Consider the following 17411-nt stretch of genomic DNA (forward strand, 5'->3'; position numbering starts at 1 on the left):
CATCTCATGAATGAACTCAAGAAGTAAAGGGCATATATAATAGGAGGCTCTGGTAGGGCCAGGGATTTGGGGAAGGATTCCCTGAGAAAGTTAAATGTATTTGGAGTTTGAAGGATCAATTGGATGTTCCCTAGGCAAAGGGCAGATTGGGAATGGAGGTGGACAGCAAACATTCCAAGCAGAAGAAAAACTACATCTGTAAAGGCCTGTGGCAGGTCCCTTTAGAATGTGTTCTGGCCAAGGAAGTTCATCATGTTCAGTGCCCTTGAGGAAGGCCTGTTCAGTGCCCTTGAGGAAGGCCGGTTCTGAATTTCCCAGATACCAGGTAGATGAGATCCCACTGCCAAGGCCCATGAGCGGAAGGAGTTTGAGAGGGACGGAAGGCTTTCCAAGGCAAATTCTAACAAATTACAAATAATCTGGAGAGGAGAAAGAGAGGCACCTAAATAAATAAGTTTAGAGTTTTAGAATGACTTGTCCAAAGTTGGAAGGGGTAGGTAACCAAGGAGGAACAGTACAGAGCAGCTGGAATACATCAGAAGGGGGTCAAAAATGCCAAAGGACCCGATGAGCTAAGGCTTCTGGAAAATGCTAATCAGCCACAAGGACCTTTAAAGCTGTCTGTAGTAGGCCGGGCGCGGTGGCTCAAGCCTGTGATCCCAGCACTTTGGGAGGCCGAGACGGGCGGATCACGAGGTCAGGAGATTGAGACCATCCTGGCTAACACGGTGAAACCCCGTCTCTACTAAAAAAAATACAAAAAATTACCCGGGCGCGGTGGCAGGCGCCTGTGGTCCCAGCTACTTGGGAGGCTGAGGCAGGAGAATGGCGGGAACCCGGGAGGCGGAGCTTGCAGTGAGCTGAGATCTGGCCACTGCACTCCAGTCTGGGCCACAGAGCGAGACTCCATCTCAAAAAAAAAAAAAGCCGGGCACGGTGGCTCAAGCCTGTAATCCCAGCACTTTGGGAGGCCGAGACGGGCGGATCACGAGGTCAGGAGATCGAGACCATCCTGGCTAACACGGTGAAACCCCGTCTCTACTAAAAAAAAAAATACAAAAAACTAGCTGGGCGAGGTGGCGGGCGCCTGTAGTCCCAGCTACTCGGGAGGCTGAGGCAGGAGAATGGCGTAAACCCGGGAGGCGGAGGTTGCAGTGAGCTGAGATCCGGCCACTGCACTCCAGTACGGGTGACAGAGCGAGACTCCGTCTCAAAAAAAAAAAAAAAAAAAAAAAAAAAGCTGTCTGCAGTAAGAAAAATAGGAAGAGTCAACGCTGCTTCTGGCAATATCCAGAGGAAGAACACAATGTCGCCACTTCTAGTTTTATGTTCATCTCCTTTATGAAGGAAACGATACAGTATAACACATATGGAATGCTTTTATTATGAATAGGCCATGTGCCAAGCACTTTATATAGATGATTTCATTTTATATCAATGCTATGAAGTTTATCTTCATTTTCTTTATGACAAAACTAAGGCATGGGGAGCTTAAATAACTTCCCCAGGGTAACAGCAGTTAAGTGGTGGAGCTGGGTTGGGCAATCTGACTATAGTTCTTCAATCCGAACTATCACACCGTGCTGGGAAAGGATGGGCCATATGAGGTGAGAGGGACTGGCCCAGATTCTAGAGGCAGCAGAATCTAGAAGTGATCCATCACAGAGAAAGAGACCTGAGCTTGCATCCTGGAGTCACTGCATACCAGCTAGTGAATTCTGACTTACCTCTCTGATCTCCAGTTTCCACATCTGTAAGATGGGAATAACACTTACCTGCACTATTATATTGGAATTCAGAATAGGCACAGAAAGTGCTTGGCATGGAGCAGATGCTTAATTAGTAATTGTTTTTATTTTTTTTATTTTTATTTTTATTTTTTATTTATTTTTTTTTTTTTGAGGCGGAGTCTCGCTCTGTCGCCCGGACTGGAGTGCAGTGGCCAGATCTCAGCTCACTGCAAGCTCCGCCTCCCGAGTTTACGCCATTCTCCTGCCTCAGCCTCCCGAGTAGCTGGGACTACAGGCGCCCGCCACTTCGCCCGGCTAGTTTTTTTTTGTATTTTTAGTAGAGACGGGGTTTCACCGTGTTAGCCAGGATGGTCTCGATCTCCTGACCTCGTGATCCGCCCGTCTCGGCCTCCCAAAGTGCTGGGATTACAGGCTTGAGCCACCGCGCCCGGCCTTGTTTTTATTTTTATTCTAAGAGTAGGGTAAAGACCCAAAGCTAGTCTTTTTTTTTTTTTTAACATATGAGATATGTGGTTCATGAATGAATGATACATGGTGTCTTAGTCCATTTTGTGTTGCCATAACAGAATACTACATACTGAGTAATTTATAAAGAAAAGGAATTTAGGCCGGGCACAGTGACTCATGCCTATAATCCCTGCACTTTGGGAGGCTGAGGCAGGCGGATCACCTGAGGTCAGGAGTTTGAGACCAGCCTGGGCAACATGATGAAACCCCATCTCTACTAAAAATACAAAAAATTAGGCCGGGCACAGTTGCTCACGCCTGTAATCCCAACGCTTTGAGAGGCTGAGGCGGGCAGACCACCTGAGGTTGGCAGTTAAAGAGCAGCCTGACCAACGTGGTGAAACCCCATCTCTACTAAAAATACAAAATTAGCTGGGCGTGGTGGCACATGCCTGTAATCCCAGCTACTCGGGAGGCTGAGGCAGGAGACTTGCTTGAACCCGGGAGGCAGAGGTTACCGTGAACTGAGATCATGCCATTACACTCTAGCCTGGGCAACAAGAGCAAAACTTCATCTCAAAAGAAAAAAGAAAATTACCCAGGCATCATGGCAGGCACCTGTAATCCCAGCTACTCAGAAGGCTGAGGTGGAAGAATATCTTGAACCTGGGAGGTGGAGGTTGCAGTGAGCCGAGATAACGCCACTACTCCAACCTGGGCAACAAGTATGAAACTGTCAAAAAAGAAGGAAGGGAGGGAGGGAGGAGAAAGAAAGAGAAAGAAAGATAACGAATTTATTTCTTACAGTTCTGGAGGATGGGAAGTCAAAGATTGAGGGGCTGCATCTGGTGAGGGCCATCATGCTGTGTCACCACATGGTAGAAGGTATAAGGATAAGAGAGAGGGGAGGAAGGGGGCCAGACTTAGCCCTTTATCAAGAACCGACTCACATGACAACTAACCCACTTCTGTAATAACAGCATTAATCCATTGTGAGGGTAGCGCCCTTCTGACCTTATCACCTCTTAAAGGCCCCACCTCCCAACACTGACATTGGGCATTGAGTTGCCAACACATAAACTTTGGGGGACACATTCAAACTGTAACACATGGTGGCCTTGACCTTGAAGTCAGTCTACAGGGTAAGCATATTTCTTGCCCATTTGTAGAGAATGAAATAAAAAAAAAAAAATACAGGGTGAGCATGTTGACGTGGCCCCCCTTTTAACAGTTTCCATGTGACATTTCATGCACTGCAGCCTTTCACTGCTCTGAAGCCAGGAGTCAAGCTGAGATTTCCCCTGAGGCCTGGAGAAGATAGGTGAACTGGCAAAGACTGAAAGTCTAGCTGTCTTTTACTTTTTGGTTGCGATGAGCAGATATACTAGTGAGAATGAGTGTTGCATCCTTACTAATTTATAAACCTAAGCTGTTCAATCTGGCAATTTAAAATTCAGTGACATAAAAAATTCCGTTCCATGGCTGGGTGCAGCGACTCATCCCTGTAATCCTAGCACTTTGGGAGGCCGAGGTGGGAGGATCACTTGAGTCTAGGAGTTTGAGGCCATCCTGGGCAACATGTTCTAAAAAAATAAATAAAAAGGCCAGGTGCGGTGACTCACGCCTGTAATCCCAGCACTCGATCCGGAGGCCGAGGCAGGCGGATCATATGAAGTCAGGAGTTCAAGACCAGTCTGACCAACATGGCAAAACCTTGTCTCTACTAAAAATACAAAAATTAGCTACTCAGGAGGTGGAGACAAGAGAATTGCTTGAACCCTGAAGACACAGGTTGCAGTGAGCTGAGATCATGCCAGACAGCACAGATCTAGAACCTGTTCATCGGGGCAGGAAGTCCTCTTGGACAGCACTGGATGTTGAGAACACTTTCACATAGTTGGAAAGCAGAACGACAGGGTGATTAAGGGTGAAATGTGTAGCTGATTTCATTTGTGTTTAACACTGTGAAGTGTATCTCCATTAAGCACGAAGGTTTAAGGAGCTAAATGACTTGCCTGGGGCAGCAGCAGGCACATGGGTCAGTCAGGCTGGATTTGGATCCTGCTTCCTACAGTATAGTCTTGTCATTCATCCTTCATGCGTCTGTTTCCCAACTGGGAAAATAGGATAATCATAGGAGCCGCTTCACTGGGTGGCTGTGAAGATTAGACCATGTAATATATTCCAGGTGCGTCACACCATGCTTGTCTCATATTAGACACATCATAGTCTTTCTTTACCCGAAAGTTGTATTTTGTATCTTTTTTTTTTAGGCAGAGTTTCACTCTTGTTGCCTAGGCTGGAGTGCAATGGCACAATCTCGGCTCACTGCAACCTCCATCTCCCGGGTTCAAGCGATTCTCCTGCCTCAGCCTCCTGAGTAGCTGGGATTACGGACGTACACTAATGTATTTTTAGTAGAGATGGGTTTCACCACGTTGGTCAGGCTGGTCTCAAACTCCTGACCTCAAGTGATCCGCCTGCCTCGGCCTCCCAAAGTGCTGGGATTACAGGCGTGAGCCACCACACCATGCTATATTCTGTATCAACATATGATTTTGTCCTTTTTGTTTTTTGAAATGGAGTCTCACTCTGTCTCCAGCTGGAGTGCAATGGTGGGATCTCAGCTCACTGCAACCTCTGCCTCCTGGATTCAAGCGATTTTCCTGCCTCAGACTCCTGAGTAGCTGGGATTACAGGTGCCTGCCACCACACCCTGCTAATTTTTGTATTTGTAATAGAGATGGGGTTTTACAGTGTTGGCCAGGCTGGTCTCAAACTCCTGACTTCAGGTGATCCACCCACCTCAACCTCTTAAAGTGCTGGAATTATAGGCGTGAGTCACTGTGCCCAGCTTGTTTTGTTTTGTTTTTTGTTTTGAGACAAGGTCTTGCTCTGTTGCCCAGGCTGGAGTGCAGTGGCGAGATCATAGCTCACTGTAGTCTGGAACTCATGGGCTCAAGTGATCTCCTGCCTCTTGAGCAGCTGGGACTATAGGTGTGTGCCACCACGCTCAGCTAATTTATATTTTGTTTTATTTTGTAGAGACGAGGTCTTGCTGTCTTGCCTAGGCTAGTCTTGAACTCCTGGGCTCAATTGATCCTCCTGCCTCAGCCTCCCAAAGTGTTGGGATTACAGGTGTGAGCCACTGTGCCTGGCCTATTTTGTCCTTGACAGCTCTTACTATGTTGGCCAGATTGGTCTTGAATTCCTGGTCTCAAGCAACCTTCCTGTGTCCTAAAGTGCTAGGATTACAGGCATCAGCCACTGCTCCTGGCCCAGCATTATTTCTGAAGCCTATTTGTAGGTATTGAGATATAGTCTGTAGTTAGCTTAACTGTGCCCTGGCTGTGGGAATTGGAGCTTTGCCTTGTCCTGGTACCGTAGATAAGATTACAGTGCATTGTCTTGCCTGCTGCACCAGGCAATAAAGGTATTGTTACAGTTGTTTTTATTTCTAAGGAAACTGAAACTTAGGGCAATTAATTTGTAAAAATAAAGAAACAGATTGGTAATTTCACATTGGAAAGATGTCTGAGATTTGTTAGTAAATGAAAAAGATGAGTTGCAGGCCGGGCGTGGTGGCTCACACCTGTAATCCCAGCACTCTGGGAGGCCAAGGTGGGTGGATCATTTGAGGTCAGGAGTTTTGAGACCAGCCTGGGCAATGTGGGGAAACCCCATTTCCGCCAAAAAAGTACAAAAATTAACCGGGCATGGTAGTGCATGCCTGTAGTGCCCACTACTTGGGAGGCTGAGGCAGGAGAATTGCTTGAACCTGGGAGGCAGAGGTTGCCGTGAGCTGAGATGATGCCACTACACTCCAGCCTGGGTGATGAGAGCAAGACCCCGTCTCAAAAAAAAAAGAAAAAGAAAAAGATGAGTTGCAGAACAACTTGTATGGTTTCTCATTTGTGTGAAGAACGTGGTAGGGGTAGCTGTGTGTACACTTAGGAATGCACAGGGTAATAATCATGGAAACGTACTCAGTACTCTATATAATCTCTCCAGATCCTCACAATAGCTGTGTGAAAAAACGATTGCTTGGAGAGGTTAAATTGTCCAGGATCGGTAAGTTGTGGGGCCATCCTGAAACCCAGGGCTCTGCTCCTCCATCCACCCCATGCACTGGGCTCCTCCCTGTGTCACAGGGATAGTGTTTATCACTGCAGCAGAAATGTACTACCTTCTTTCCATGCACATGCACTGTGGAAGGTCCTTTGACGTCATGTCATTGGTGGGTTCTTTGCACCTACCCAGTAAGGCAGGCAGTGAGGAGCCATCAGTCAGGTTTGAGCTTGGGGGCAAATGGATGTGAAGTCTGGACTGGGGATGTCGCCCCTGCCATAGACAGGTTAGAATGGGTGATGGTCGGGGGTGCTGTTTCAGAATGTGGCCTATTCTCACTGCTGGGTGACTCAGGGAATGGCTGCTCTGGGTACATACTGGGTTCAGGTGCTGAGGTTGACAGCGTTTGAATTATATATCCGAGTGACATAAAGAAGGGAGCCTGGGGCAGTGGTTTCAGCTTTGCCTCTTCCCTTACCCAGGGTATGACGAGGAACACCAACCACCTAGAAAGTAAGCAGCTCTTCCCTTCTTGCTGTCATTTCTTTCTTTCTTTTCTTTTCTTTTTTCTTTTCTTTTCTTTTCTTTTCTTTTTTCTTTTCCTTCCCTTCCTTCCCTCCCTCCCTCCCTCCCTCCCTCCCTCCCTTCCTTCCTTCCTTCCTTCGTTCCTTCTTTCCTTCCTTTTTTTTCTTTTCTTTTTTTTCTTTTTTGAGACGGAGTTTCCCTCTGTCACCTAGGCTGGAGTGAAGTGGGGTGATCTTGGCTCACTGCAACCTCTGCCCCCGGGTTCAAATGATTCTCCTGCCTCAGCCTCCTAAGCAGCAGGGATTATAGGTGCCTGCCACCACGCCCGGCTAATTTTTGTGTTTTTAGTAGAGACGGTGTTTCACCACGTTGAACAGACTGGTTTCAAATTCCTGACCTCAGGAAATCCGCCTACCTTGGCCTCCCAAAGGGCTGGGATTACAGGTGTGAGCCACTGCACCCGGCCTCTTGCTATCATTTCTTTGGATGCATTTATTCTTCTCTGGTAACAAGGTACCCTTGAAGGTTATTATTCATAGTTTAAAATTAACTAATACAGGTCGGGTACAGTGGCTCATGCCTGTAATCTCTGCTTTGGGAGGCTGAGGCAAGAAGATCGCTTAAGGCCAGGAGTTTGAGATCAGCCTGGGCAATGTAATGAGACCCTGTTGCTACAAAAAAATAAAAATAAAAGAGTTAGGGTGGGTGCGGTGGCTCACGCCTGTAATCCTAGCACTTTGGGAGACTGAGTCAGGTTTATCACCTGAGGTCAGGAGTTCAAGACCAGCCTGACCAATATGTAGAAACCCTACCTCTACTGGCCGGGCGCGGTGGCTCAAGCCTGTAATCCCAGCACTTTGGGAGGCCGAGACGGGCTGATCACGAGGTCAGGAGATCGAGACCATCCTGGCTAACACGGTGAAACCCCGTCTCTACAAAAAAATACAAAAAAACTAGCCGGGCGAGGTGGCGGGCGCCTGTAGTCCCAGCTACTCCGGAGGCTGAGCCAGGAGAATGGCGTGAACCCGGCAGGAGGAGCTTGCAGTGAGCTGAGATCTGGCCACTGCACTCCAGCCTGGGCCACAGAGCGAGACTCCGTCTCAAAAAAAAAAAAAAAAAGAAACCCTACCTCTACTAAAAATACAAAAATTAGCAAAGTGTGGTGGCGTGCCCCTGTAGTCCCAGTTACTTGGGAGGCTGAGACAGGAGAACTGCTTGAACCCGGGAGACGGAGGTTGCAGTGAGCCAAGATCATGCCATTGCACTTCAACCTGGGCAACAGAGTTAGACTCACTTAAAAAAAAAAAAAAAAAAAAAAAACATTGGGAGGCCAAGGCGGGCAGATCATGAGTTTAAGAGATCGAGACCATCCTGGCCAACATGATGAAACCCTGTCTCTACTAAAAATACAAAAATTATCTGGACGTGGTGGTGGACGCCTGTAGTCCCAGCTACTCAGGATGCTGAGGCAGGAGAAGTGCTTGAACCCAGGAGGTGGAGGTTGCAGTGAGCCGAGGTCGCGCCACTGCATTCCAGCCTGGCGACAGAGCAAGACTCCGTCTCAAAAATAAGTTAATTAAGGCCGGGCGCGGTGGCTCAAGCCTGTAATCCCAGCACTTTGGGAGGCCGAGACGGGCGGATCACGAGGTCAGGAGATCGAGACCATCCTGGCTAACACGGTGAAACCCCGTCTCTACTAAAAATACAAAAACTAGCCGGGCGAAGTGGCGGGCGCCTGTAGTCCCAGCTACTCGGGAGGCTGAGGCAGGAGAATGGCGTAAACTCGGGAGGCGGAGCTTGCAGTGAGCTGAGATCTGGCCACTGCACTCCAGACCGGGCGACAGAGCGAGACTCCGCCTCAAAAAAAAAAAAAAATAAGTTAATTAATTAATTAATTAATTGGGTGTAGTAGTGTGTGCCTGTAGTCCCAGCTACTGAGGAAGCTAAGGTGGGAGGATCATTTGAGCTCAGGAGTTTCAGACTGCAGGGAAGTATGATCTTGCCCCTGCACTCCAGCCTGGGCAACAGAACAAGACACTGTCTCTTAAAAAAAAAAAAAAATTAACTAATACAGATCCCACCATAACAATCATTCATTTATAGGCCGGGCGCGGTGGCTCAAGCCTGTAATCCCAGCACTTTGGGAGGCCGAGACGGACAGATCACGAGGTCAGGAGATCGAGACCATCCTGGCTAACACGGTGAAACCCCGTCTCTACTAAAAAAATACAAAAAACTAGCCAGGCGAGGTGGTGGGCGCCTGTAGTCCCAGCTACTCGGGAGGCTGAGGCAGGAGAATGGCGTAAACCCGGGAGGCGGAGCTTGCAGTGAGCTGAAATCCGGCCACTGCGCTCCAGCCTGGGCGACAGAGCGAGACTCCGTCTCAAAAAAAAAAAAAAAAAAAAAATTCATTTATTGCTGTGTAACAAATTGCCCCCAAACTTAAAAGCTTAAAACAACAAGCATTTATCTCATATTTCTGTGGGCCAGGAATTTGGGAGTGGCTTGGCTGGGTGGTTCTGGCTTGGGGACTCTCCAGAAGTTGCAATGAAGATGTCAGCTGGGGCTAGCCATCTGACAGGTTGAACCGGGGCTGGAGCATTCGCTTGCAAGGTGGCTTACCCACACCTGGCAAGGTGGTGCTGGTTATAGGCAAGAGGCCACTGTTCCTGTCTTGGTGGGCCTCTCCCAGGATTGCTTAACAACATGGGGACTGTCTTGCCCTAGAGCAATCCAAGAGAGCGAGCAAGCCAGGCAGAAGCTGTTCTTTTTATGACCTAGTCTCGAAGTCCCATAGCATCACTTGTCACATTCTATAAAGTAGAATTAAGTCTGTCATACAGTCAAAGGGAGGGTAATGGTTGGGCATGGTGGCTCATGCCTGTAATCCCAGCACTTTCGGAGGCCGAGGCGGATGGATCACTTCAGGAGTTCAAGACCAGCCTGGCCAACATGTTGAAACTCTGTCTCTACTAAAAATACAAAAATTAGCCCTGGGCATGGTGGCGCATGCCTGTAATCCCAGCTACTGGGAAGCTGAGGCAGGAGAAGCTGAAGCTTGAACCCAGGAGGTGGTGGTTTCAGTGAGCTGAGACCCCACCACTGCACTCCTGCCTGTACCACAGAGTGAGACTCCCTCTCAAAAAAAAAAAAGGTGGGAGGGGAATTAGGCACCACCTTTTGAAAGGATGAGGAAACATCCAAAGCCCATGTGCAGGATTTTCCTCATTCATTCCTCCCTCTGACCCACAGATGTTTGTTGGATCTCCAGTATGTGCCAGGTAGTCCAGACATAGAGATGAGTAAGATAAATAAGGCTTGATCTCAGCCCTCAAGAAGCTTATAGTGCAGGTAGACTAATAGCTCCGGTTTGGGTAGTGTTTTCCAGCTTAATGAGCACTTTCACTTCACGGTCTCATTTAACCTTCCCAGACCCCTGTGTGATCACCAGAGCTGGGTACATCCCTATTTTCTATCTCCTCTGGGTTTTAGACAATGAGGGCTTTTCTTATGTTGATATACCTTACATGGTAGAAGTTGACTTTGATCCCAGCGATTTTTGCCTGTAAATCCCTTGCACTTTGTTCCTACCCCAGGCTGTGTTCCTTGTGGCTGCTTTGTCATCCCCTGTGCTGCAGATGAGGAAGCTGAGGCTGCAGTTACTGAACAGCTCTTGACACTTTAATTCCTGGATTTTTTTCACCATACTGAGCTGCCCTCAGGGATGGACTCTCCTAAGTGCTCCATTGACAATGGCTGTCATGTTTCTTCTTGCAGAAAGCTCTGGGTGTGCGGCAGTACCATGTGGCCTCAGTCCTGTGCCAACGAGCCAAGGTGGCGATGAGCCACTTTGAGCCCAACGAGTACATCCACTATGACCTGCTAGAGAAGAATATTAACATTGTTCGCAAACGGTAAGGCTGCACATGGGAGGTGGTGACTACTCAAGCACACTGTGTCTGCTGCCTGCCCCTGTCAGGTAGCGAAGAGGTGTTTCGTGAAGGATGGTTGGTGATGGTGGCAGGGCCAAGGTATTCAGGGTGCAAAGGTTTCTGCTGAGGAAAGGCATTCCACATCAGTGGTGTAACTTCTGCCCTCTCTGCCAAGGGCTAATCTGTGTTATCGAGAACCCTCTAGATGTGAACCATAGCCAGGTCTCAGGGACACTTTGGTGCTATAACCTGAACCTCCCAACCTTTTCAGGGCAGGCTGCTGACCCTCAGCCTGCCCTCTGGAAGCCACCAGGGCCAGTGCGTGGAGAATCATCTATTTCCTCTTCAGTGCACAGGCACAGAGGAGAGCTGAGGTCTGAGACCCAGAAGATAAATTAAGATGGGACCTTTTTTATTTTTTTGAGGCAGTCTCTCCCTGTTGCCCAGACTGGAGTGCAGTGGTGCGATCTTGGCTTACTGCAACCTCTGCCTCCCAGGTTGGAATGATTCTTGTGCCTCAGCTTCCTGAGTAGCTGCAATTATAGACACCTGCCACCACACCCGGCTAATTTTTGTATTTTTAGTAGAGATGGGGTTTTGCCATGTTCCCAGGCTGGTCTCAAATTCCTGAGCTCAAGCAATCTGCCCGCCTCGGCCTCCCAAAGTCCTGGGATTATAGACGTAAGCCACTGCACCTGGTGTATTTTATTTTATTTTATTTTATTTTACTATTTTATGTTTTATGTTATTTTATTTTTTGAGACAGAGTCTCACTCTGGTCCAGGCTAGAGTACAGTGGTGCAATCTTGGCTCACTGCAACCTCTGCCTCCCAGGTTCCAGCAATTTTCATGCCTCAGCCTCCCGAGTAGCTGGGACTACAGGGACGCACCACCATACCTGGCTAATTTTTTGTACTTTTGTAGAGATAGGGTTTCATCATGTTGGCCAGGCTGGTCTCAAACTCCTGACCTCAGGTGATCCACCTGCCTCAGCTTCCCAAAGTGGTGGGATTACAAGTGTGAGCCACTGCACCCAGCTGGGACTTTTTTTTTTTTTTTTTGAGACAGGGTCTCACTCTTTTGCCCACACTGGAGTGTGGTGGCATGATCACAGCTCACTGCAACCTCAACCTCCTGGTTTTGAGTGATCCTCCCACCTCAGCCTCCTGAGTACCCGGGACCACAGGTGTGAGCCACCATGCTCACCTAGTTTTTTTATTTTTTTGTCAAGATGGGATATCGCCATATTGCCACTGATCTCAAATTCCTGGGCTCAAACTGTTCTCTCACTGTGGCCTCCCAAAGTGCTGGGATTACAGGCGTGAGCCATGGTGCCTGGCCTAAGGTGAGATCTTGAGCATGTCTTTTTTCTGGGCCTCATTTTTCTCACTTGGTAAAATGGCAGTCAGCTCTACCCTGCAGTCCTGTGTGCCAGGTCCTGGGCTAGATGCTGCCACCAAAAGGATGAATAAGGTACCACAAAGGATGAGGAGTCGGGGCTGGCAATGCACACCAGCCCACACTCCCACACTCCCACCTTGCTCTTCATCAGCCGTGAAGGGGAGCTGTCATAGAGGTTTGCTTTGATTGATTGGAACTTGAACAACTGCAGAGAGGGCTGTGCCCTTGCCTGCCTGGTGGCTTCTTTGATACTGACAGTGGTGATCCTGGGAGAGAACAAATCTGAGTTTACCCATTGGGCAGCTGAGGCTCAGCTGGAGAAGGAAGCTGCCCACAGCCACATGGTGCATGAGTGATGGTGTCTTGTCTTTGTATCCCCCAGTGCTCTAACCACTACCCCATACTCCCTTTCTCATGCCACTTTGCTTTCTATCTACTGGTATCCCCACTTCAGTTTTAAGAGTAGGGACTTCCTTAATCTGGATCTCCAACAGCCTCCAACACAGCATCATCTAATTATAGTAAAAGACCTATTCATTGTTTGTCAAGGATGGCTATGACGGAAGAACCCACTTCGTTGTCCAGTCTGGCCTAGGTACTTGACACACATTATTTCTGTTCTCAACAACCCCTGTGGGTTGTTACTCTCCATCTCTGCCCCCCACCATTTTGTAGGTAACAAAATTGAAGGTCAGACTGGGGAAATACCCTAAGGCCATACCTGTATTGAATGACTGACCCCACACTCAAGCCTGTGTCTCTCACTCCAGTGCCTCCCAGGGCTTGTTCTTGTGGGTTTCTTCTGGGCTCCATGTTAGAATCACCTAGGAAGCTTTAAAAATGATGGACACCTGAGCCCCACTCCCAGCAATTCTGATTCAAGCAGTCTAGGCATTGCTATTCAAAATGTGGTATATGGGCCAGCAGCATTGGCATCACCTAGGAGCTTGTTAGAATTCCAGCATCTTAGACCCCACTTCAGACCCACTGAATCAGAACCAGCCATTTGACAGGATCACCAGGGGACTTGTGTGCCCGTCAAAACGTGAGAAGTACTGGCTGGTTCCCCAGCAGGTCCCAGAGTGCAGTCAGGACGAAGAACCACGGTCCCCGTCAATATAGGACCTTGTATTTATTCTTGGAGCTTTCAGACCGCTGCTCAGTGGAAAAATGATAGATTTTTCTTTAGTCTGTAAAACACTTCCACCTTGCTTTCATTTGGTGTGAAGGAGAGCTGTCATAGAGATTTGCTTTGTTGTTGTTTTTGTTGGTTTTTGTTTTAGACTGAGTCTCACTCTGTCACCCACACTGGAGTGCAGTCGCATAATCTCGGCTCACTGCAACCTCCACCTCCTGGACTCAGGCGATTGTCCTGCCTCAGCCTCCCGAGTAGCTGGGCTTACAGGTGTGCGTCCCCATGCCCAGCTAATTTTTGTATTTTTAGTAAAGATGGGGTTTCACCATGTTGACCAGGCTGGTCTTGAACTCCTGACTTCAGGTGATCCACCTGCCTCGGCCTCCCAAAGTGCTGAGATTATAGGCGTGAGCCACTGCGCCTGGCATTTTTTTTGTTGTTTTGAGACAGAGTCTTACTCTGTCACCCCCAGGCTGGAGTGCAGTCGCGTGATCTCAGCTCACTGCAAACTCCGTCTCCTGGGTTCATGCCATTCTCCTGCCTCAGCCTCCCGAGTAAGGAGTAGCTAGGACTACAGGCACCTGCCACCACGCCTGGCTAATTTTTTGCATTTTTAGTAGAGACGGGGTTTCACTGTGTTAGCCAAGATGGTCTCGATCTCCTGACCTCGTGATTCGTCCACCTCGGCCTCCCAAAGTGCTGGGATTACAGGCGTGAGCCACCGTGCCCGGCCCTTTTTTGTTTTTTTAATTTATTAAAAAAAAAAAAATTTAGAAGATGGGGTTGCCCAAGCTGGTCTTGAACTCCTGGGCGCAAGTGATCCTCCTGCCTTTGGCCTCCCAAAGTGTTGGGATTACAGGCCTGAGCCACTGTGCCCAGCAAGAGGTTTGCTTTGCGATAACTTGACAGAAGAATATTATTCACCATTTAGTTTTTGCATTAAACAATTAATAACAACAACAAAATACTCTTTTTTTTTTTTTTTTTTTTTTTTTTTTTTGAGACGGAGTCTCGCTCTGTCACCCGGGCTGGAGTGCAGTGGCCGGATCTCAGCTCACTGCAAGCTCCGCCTCCCGGGTTGACGCCATTCTCCTGCCTCAGCCTCCCGAGTAGCTGGGACTACAGGCGCCCGCCACCTCGCCCGGCTAGTTTTTTGTATTTTTTTAGTAGAGACGGGGTTTCACAGTGTTAGCCAGGATGGTCTCGATCTCCTGACCTTGTGATCCGCCCGTCTCGGCCTCCCAAAGTGCTGGGATTACAGGCTTGAGCCACCGCGCCCGGCCAACAACAAAATACTCTTTAAGGCACTGGGAGTTTTTTAGGTTTTAATTTTATCATTAAAATCGACAACTACAACGTTTTTCCTTTGCTTATTTTTTTTCCAACCTTGCTTAATCAGAAAAGTCCAATAACTTTTTTTTTCATTTTCGTTTTTTTTTTTTTAAGTCCAATAACTTTTAACATTTTCCAGATTAGTACAGATGAGGATTGTTCTCTGTTTTCTTTTTTTTGTTCGTTTGAAACGAAGTCTTGCTCTATTGCCCAGGCTGGACTGCAGTGGTGTGATCTCGGCTCAGTGCAACCTCTGCCTCCCGGGTTCAAGTGATTCTCCTGCTTCAGCCTCCCGAGTAGCTGGGATTGCAGGCCCCTGCCACCATGTCTGGCTGATTTTTGTATTTTTAGTAGAAATGGGGTTTCACCATGTTAGCCAGGATGGTTTCAATCTCCTGACCTTGTGATCCACCTGCCTCAGCCTCCCAAAGTGCTGGGATGACAGGTGTGAGCCACCACGCCCGGCCTGTTCTCTGTTTTCATTGTTGCCACAGAGCAGGTCTCAACAAGGTGGAGGGTGGTCAATTTTGTCCCCTAGGGCCCATTTGGTGATGTCTAGAGATGTTTTTGGTTGTCATAACTTGGCTGGGGTTGGAGCTTACTGTTACCCAATGGGTAACCAGGAATACTACCAAGCATCCTGCAGCACACAGGGCAGCCCCATGACAAAAGAATCCTCCGGCCCAGACAGCTTCACGGTGCCCTGGCTGCGAAACCCTGACACAGAGAAAGAGGGCAGAGGTGAGGCTATGCTAAAAAGAATTATATTCTAGCCGGGCGTGGTGGCCCACGCCTGTAATCCCAGCACTTTGGGAAGCTGAGGCAGGTGGATCATTTGAGGCCAGGAGTTTGAGACCAGCCTTGCCAACATGGTGAAACCCCGTGTCTACTAAAAATACAAAAAAATTAGTCGGGCATGGTGGCGAGCGCCTGTAATCCCAGCTACTCGGCAGGCTGAGGCAGGAGAATCACTTGAACCCAGGAGGTGGATGTTGCAGTGAGCTGAGACCACGCCACAGCACTCCAGCCAGAGTGGTGTCTCTGGTGACAGAGGAAGAGACTCTGGCTGAAAAAATAAAAATAGAAAAAACAAATTCTAAGAATTTTTTAGAAGGCCAGGGGACTTGCTGGGGGACTCTTCTTCTACTTTGTGTCGCTGACAGAAGGAGTCTAAGTGTGTTCTTGAGAACTGGATCTGTTCATCTGGAGAGCAGAGGGACAGATGGACATGAAGACCCATTTTGTCATCCTTAGTTAATCCTCAGGGACATTCAGTGATGAACCCATCCTAAAACTTCAGCATCATTGAGCTTTTTAATATAGCTTCAATCATTTGCTTCCAAGGTCTTGGGTTTTTAAGCCCATGTGCTATTTGTTGTCTCCCTCGGGGCCCAGAAGGAGGGGCTGTGCTGCCTGCAGTGAGTCATTGCCTGTACACCAGTTTTGGCGGTGCCGCCGCAATCGGCGCAGGCCGTACCTCAGGCTAGTGCTATTTTTATTCGTAGAGATGCTCAGAATCACCAGTCGGTCTGCTGTTGCCAGCAGATCCAGCACCTTAGGGATTTTTTTTTTTTTTTTTTTTTTTGAGGTAGGGTCTTGCTCTGTTACCCAGGCTGGAGTGCAGTGGTTCGATATGGCTCACTGCAGCCTTGACCTTCTGGGGTCAATCCATTCACCCACCTCAGCCTTCGAAGTATCTGGGACTATAGGCACATGCCACCATGCCTGGCTTCTTTTTATATTTTTTGTAGAGGTGGAGTTTTGCCATGTTGCCCAGGCTAGTCTCAAACTCCTGGATTCAAGTGATCCGTCCGCCTCGGCCTCCCAAAGTGCTACGATGCTGGTCGTGAGCCACCACACCCAGCCGGAAACTCTTACTTTGAAGAGGTTGGGTAAACTTGGGGGTGAGGGACTGGAACCTAGCTTGCAAAAGGAAGTTTCTCTGCCTTCTCAGCATGCATATTGATGATAACAATAACGATAAATGAGAAAGGACGAGGCGGCTCACACCTGTAATTCCAGCTCTTCGGGAAGATCACTTGAGCCTAGGAGTTCAAGACCAGCCTGGTCAATATAATGAGAGCCCATTTCTACTAAAACAAAATAAATAAATAAATAAAATTAGCCAGTGTGGTGGTACGTGCCTGTAATCCCAGTTACTCAGAGGCTGAGGTGGGAGGATCGCTTGAGCCTGAAAGGTTTAGGCTGCAGTGAGCTACAATTGTGCCACTACACTCCAGCCTGGGTGACAGAGCAAGACCTTGTCTCAAAATAATAATAATAATGAAAATGGAACATTTCACCATGTGCCGGCCTGGTTCCAGGTTCCAGGTGTGGAGAGACCATGTAGATTAGTGTCAGGAGCACAGCTGTAGGGCCACACTGCTGCCTCCTCGTGGTCCAGCTGTGCCCCTCGCTGACTTCGCGGTCTGGAGCAAAGCTACTCTGTCTGTGCTGCAGCTTCCTCATCTGTGCTGTGAGGATAAAATGAGTTTTATACATGAAAATGCTTAGGATAATGCTGAGCTGAGAGTAAATTCTATGATAACGCTGGTCTCTAGTGACAGAAAGCCCATCGGTGACAAAGGGGTGGGAGGGAGTTACCAACGGCTGGGGAAACTTGAAGGAGAGATGGATATGGTCCGTATCTTGATTGTGGTGCTGGTTTTTACAGGTGTATACAGTGTCAAAACTTAGCAAATTGTGTACCTTAAATATGCAGTTTATTATATGCCAATTATACCTCAATCAAGTGGTTTAAAAATGAAGCGCTATGGAAGTGCAAGCTGTTATCTCATCCCAGCGCAAGCCCTGGACTTT

The 17411-nt window shown here is 48.2% G+C and overlaps 1 protein-coding gene across 1 annotated transcript in view; it reads left to right on the plus strand.

The window, feature by feature from the left end:
- Positions 1-17411, plus strand: part of ACO2 (aconitase 2) — a 66206-nt gene that overhangs the window by 26941 nt on the left and 21854 nt on the right. Inside the window, exon 2 of the mRNA XM_030915314.1 lies at positions 10569-10705. Coding sequence (XP_030771174.1) covers positions 10569-10705 — 137 coding nt within the window. The remainder of the gene's footprint in view (positions 1-10568; positions 10706-17411) is intronic.

Source organism: Rhinopithecus roxellana, chromosome 13 (genome assembly GCF_007565055.1).
Source record: "Rhinopithecus roxellana isolate Shanxi Qingling chromosome 13, ASM756505v1, whole genome shotgun sequence".
In the NCBI taxonomy this organism is placed as follows: Eukaryota; Metazoa; Chordata; class Mammalia; order Primates; family Cercopithecidae; genus Rhinopithecus; species Rhinopithecus roxellana.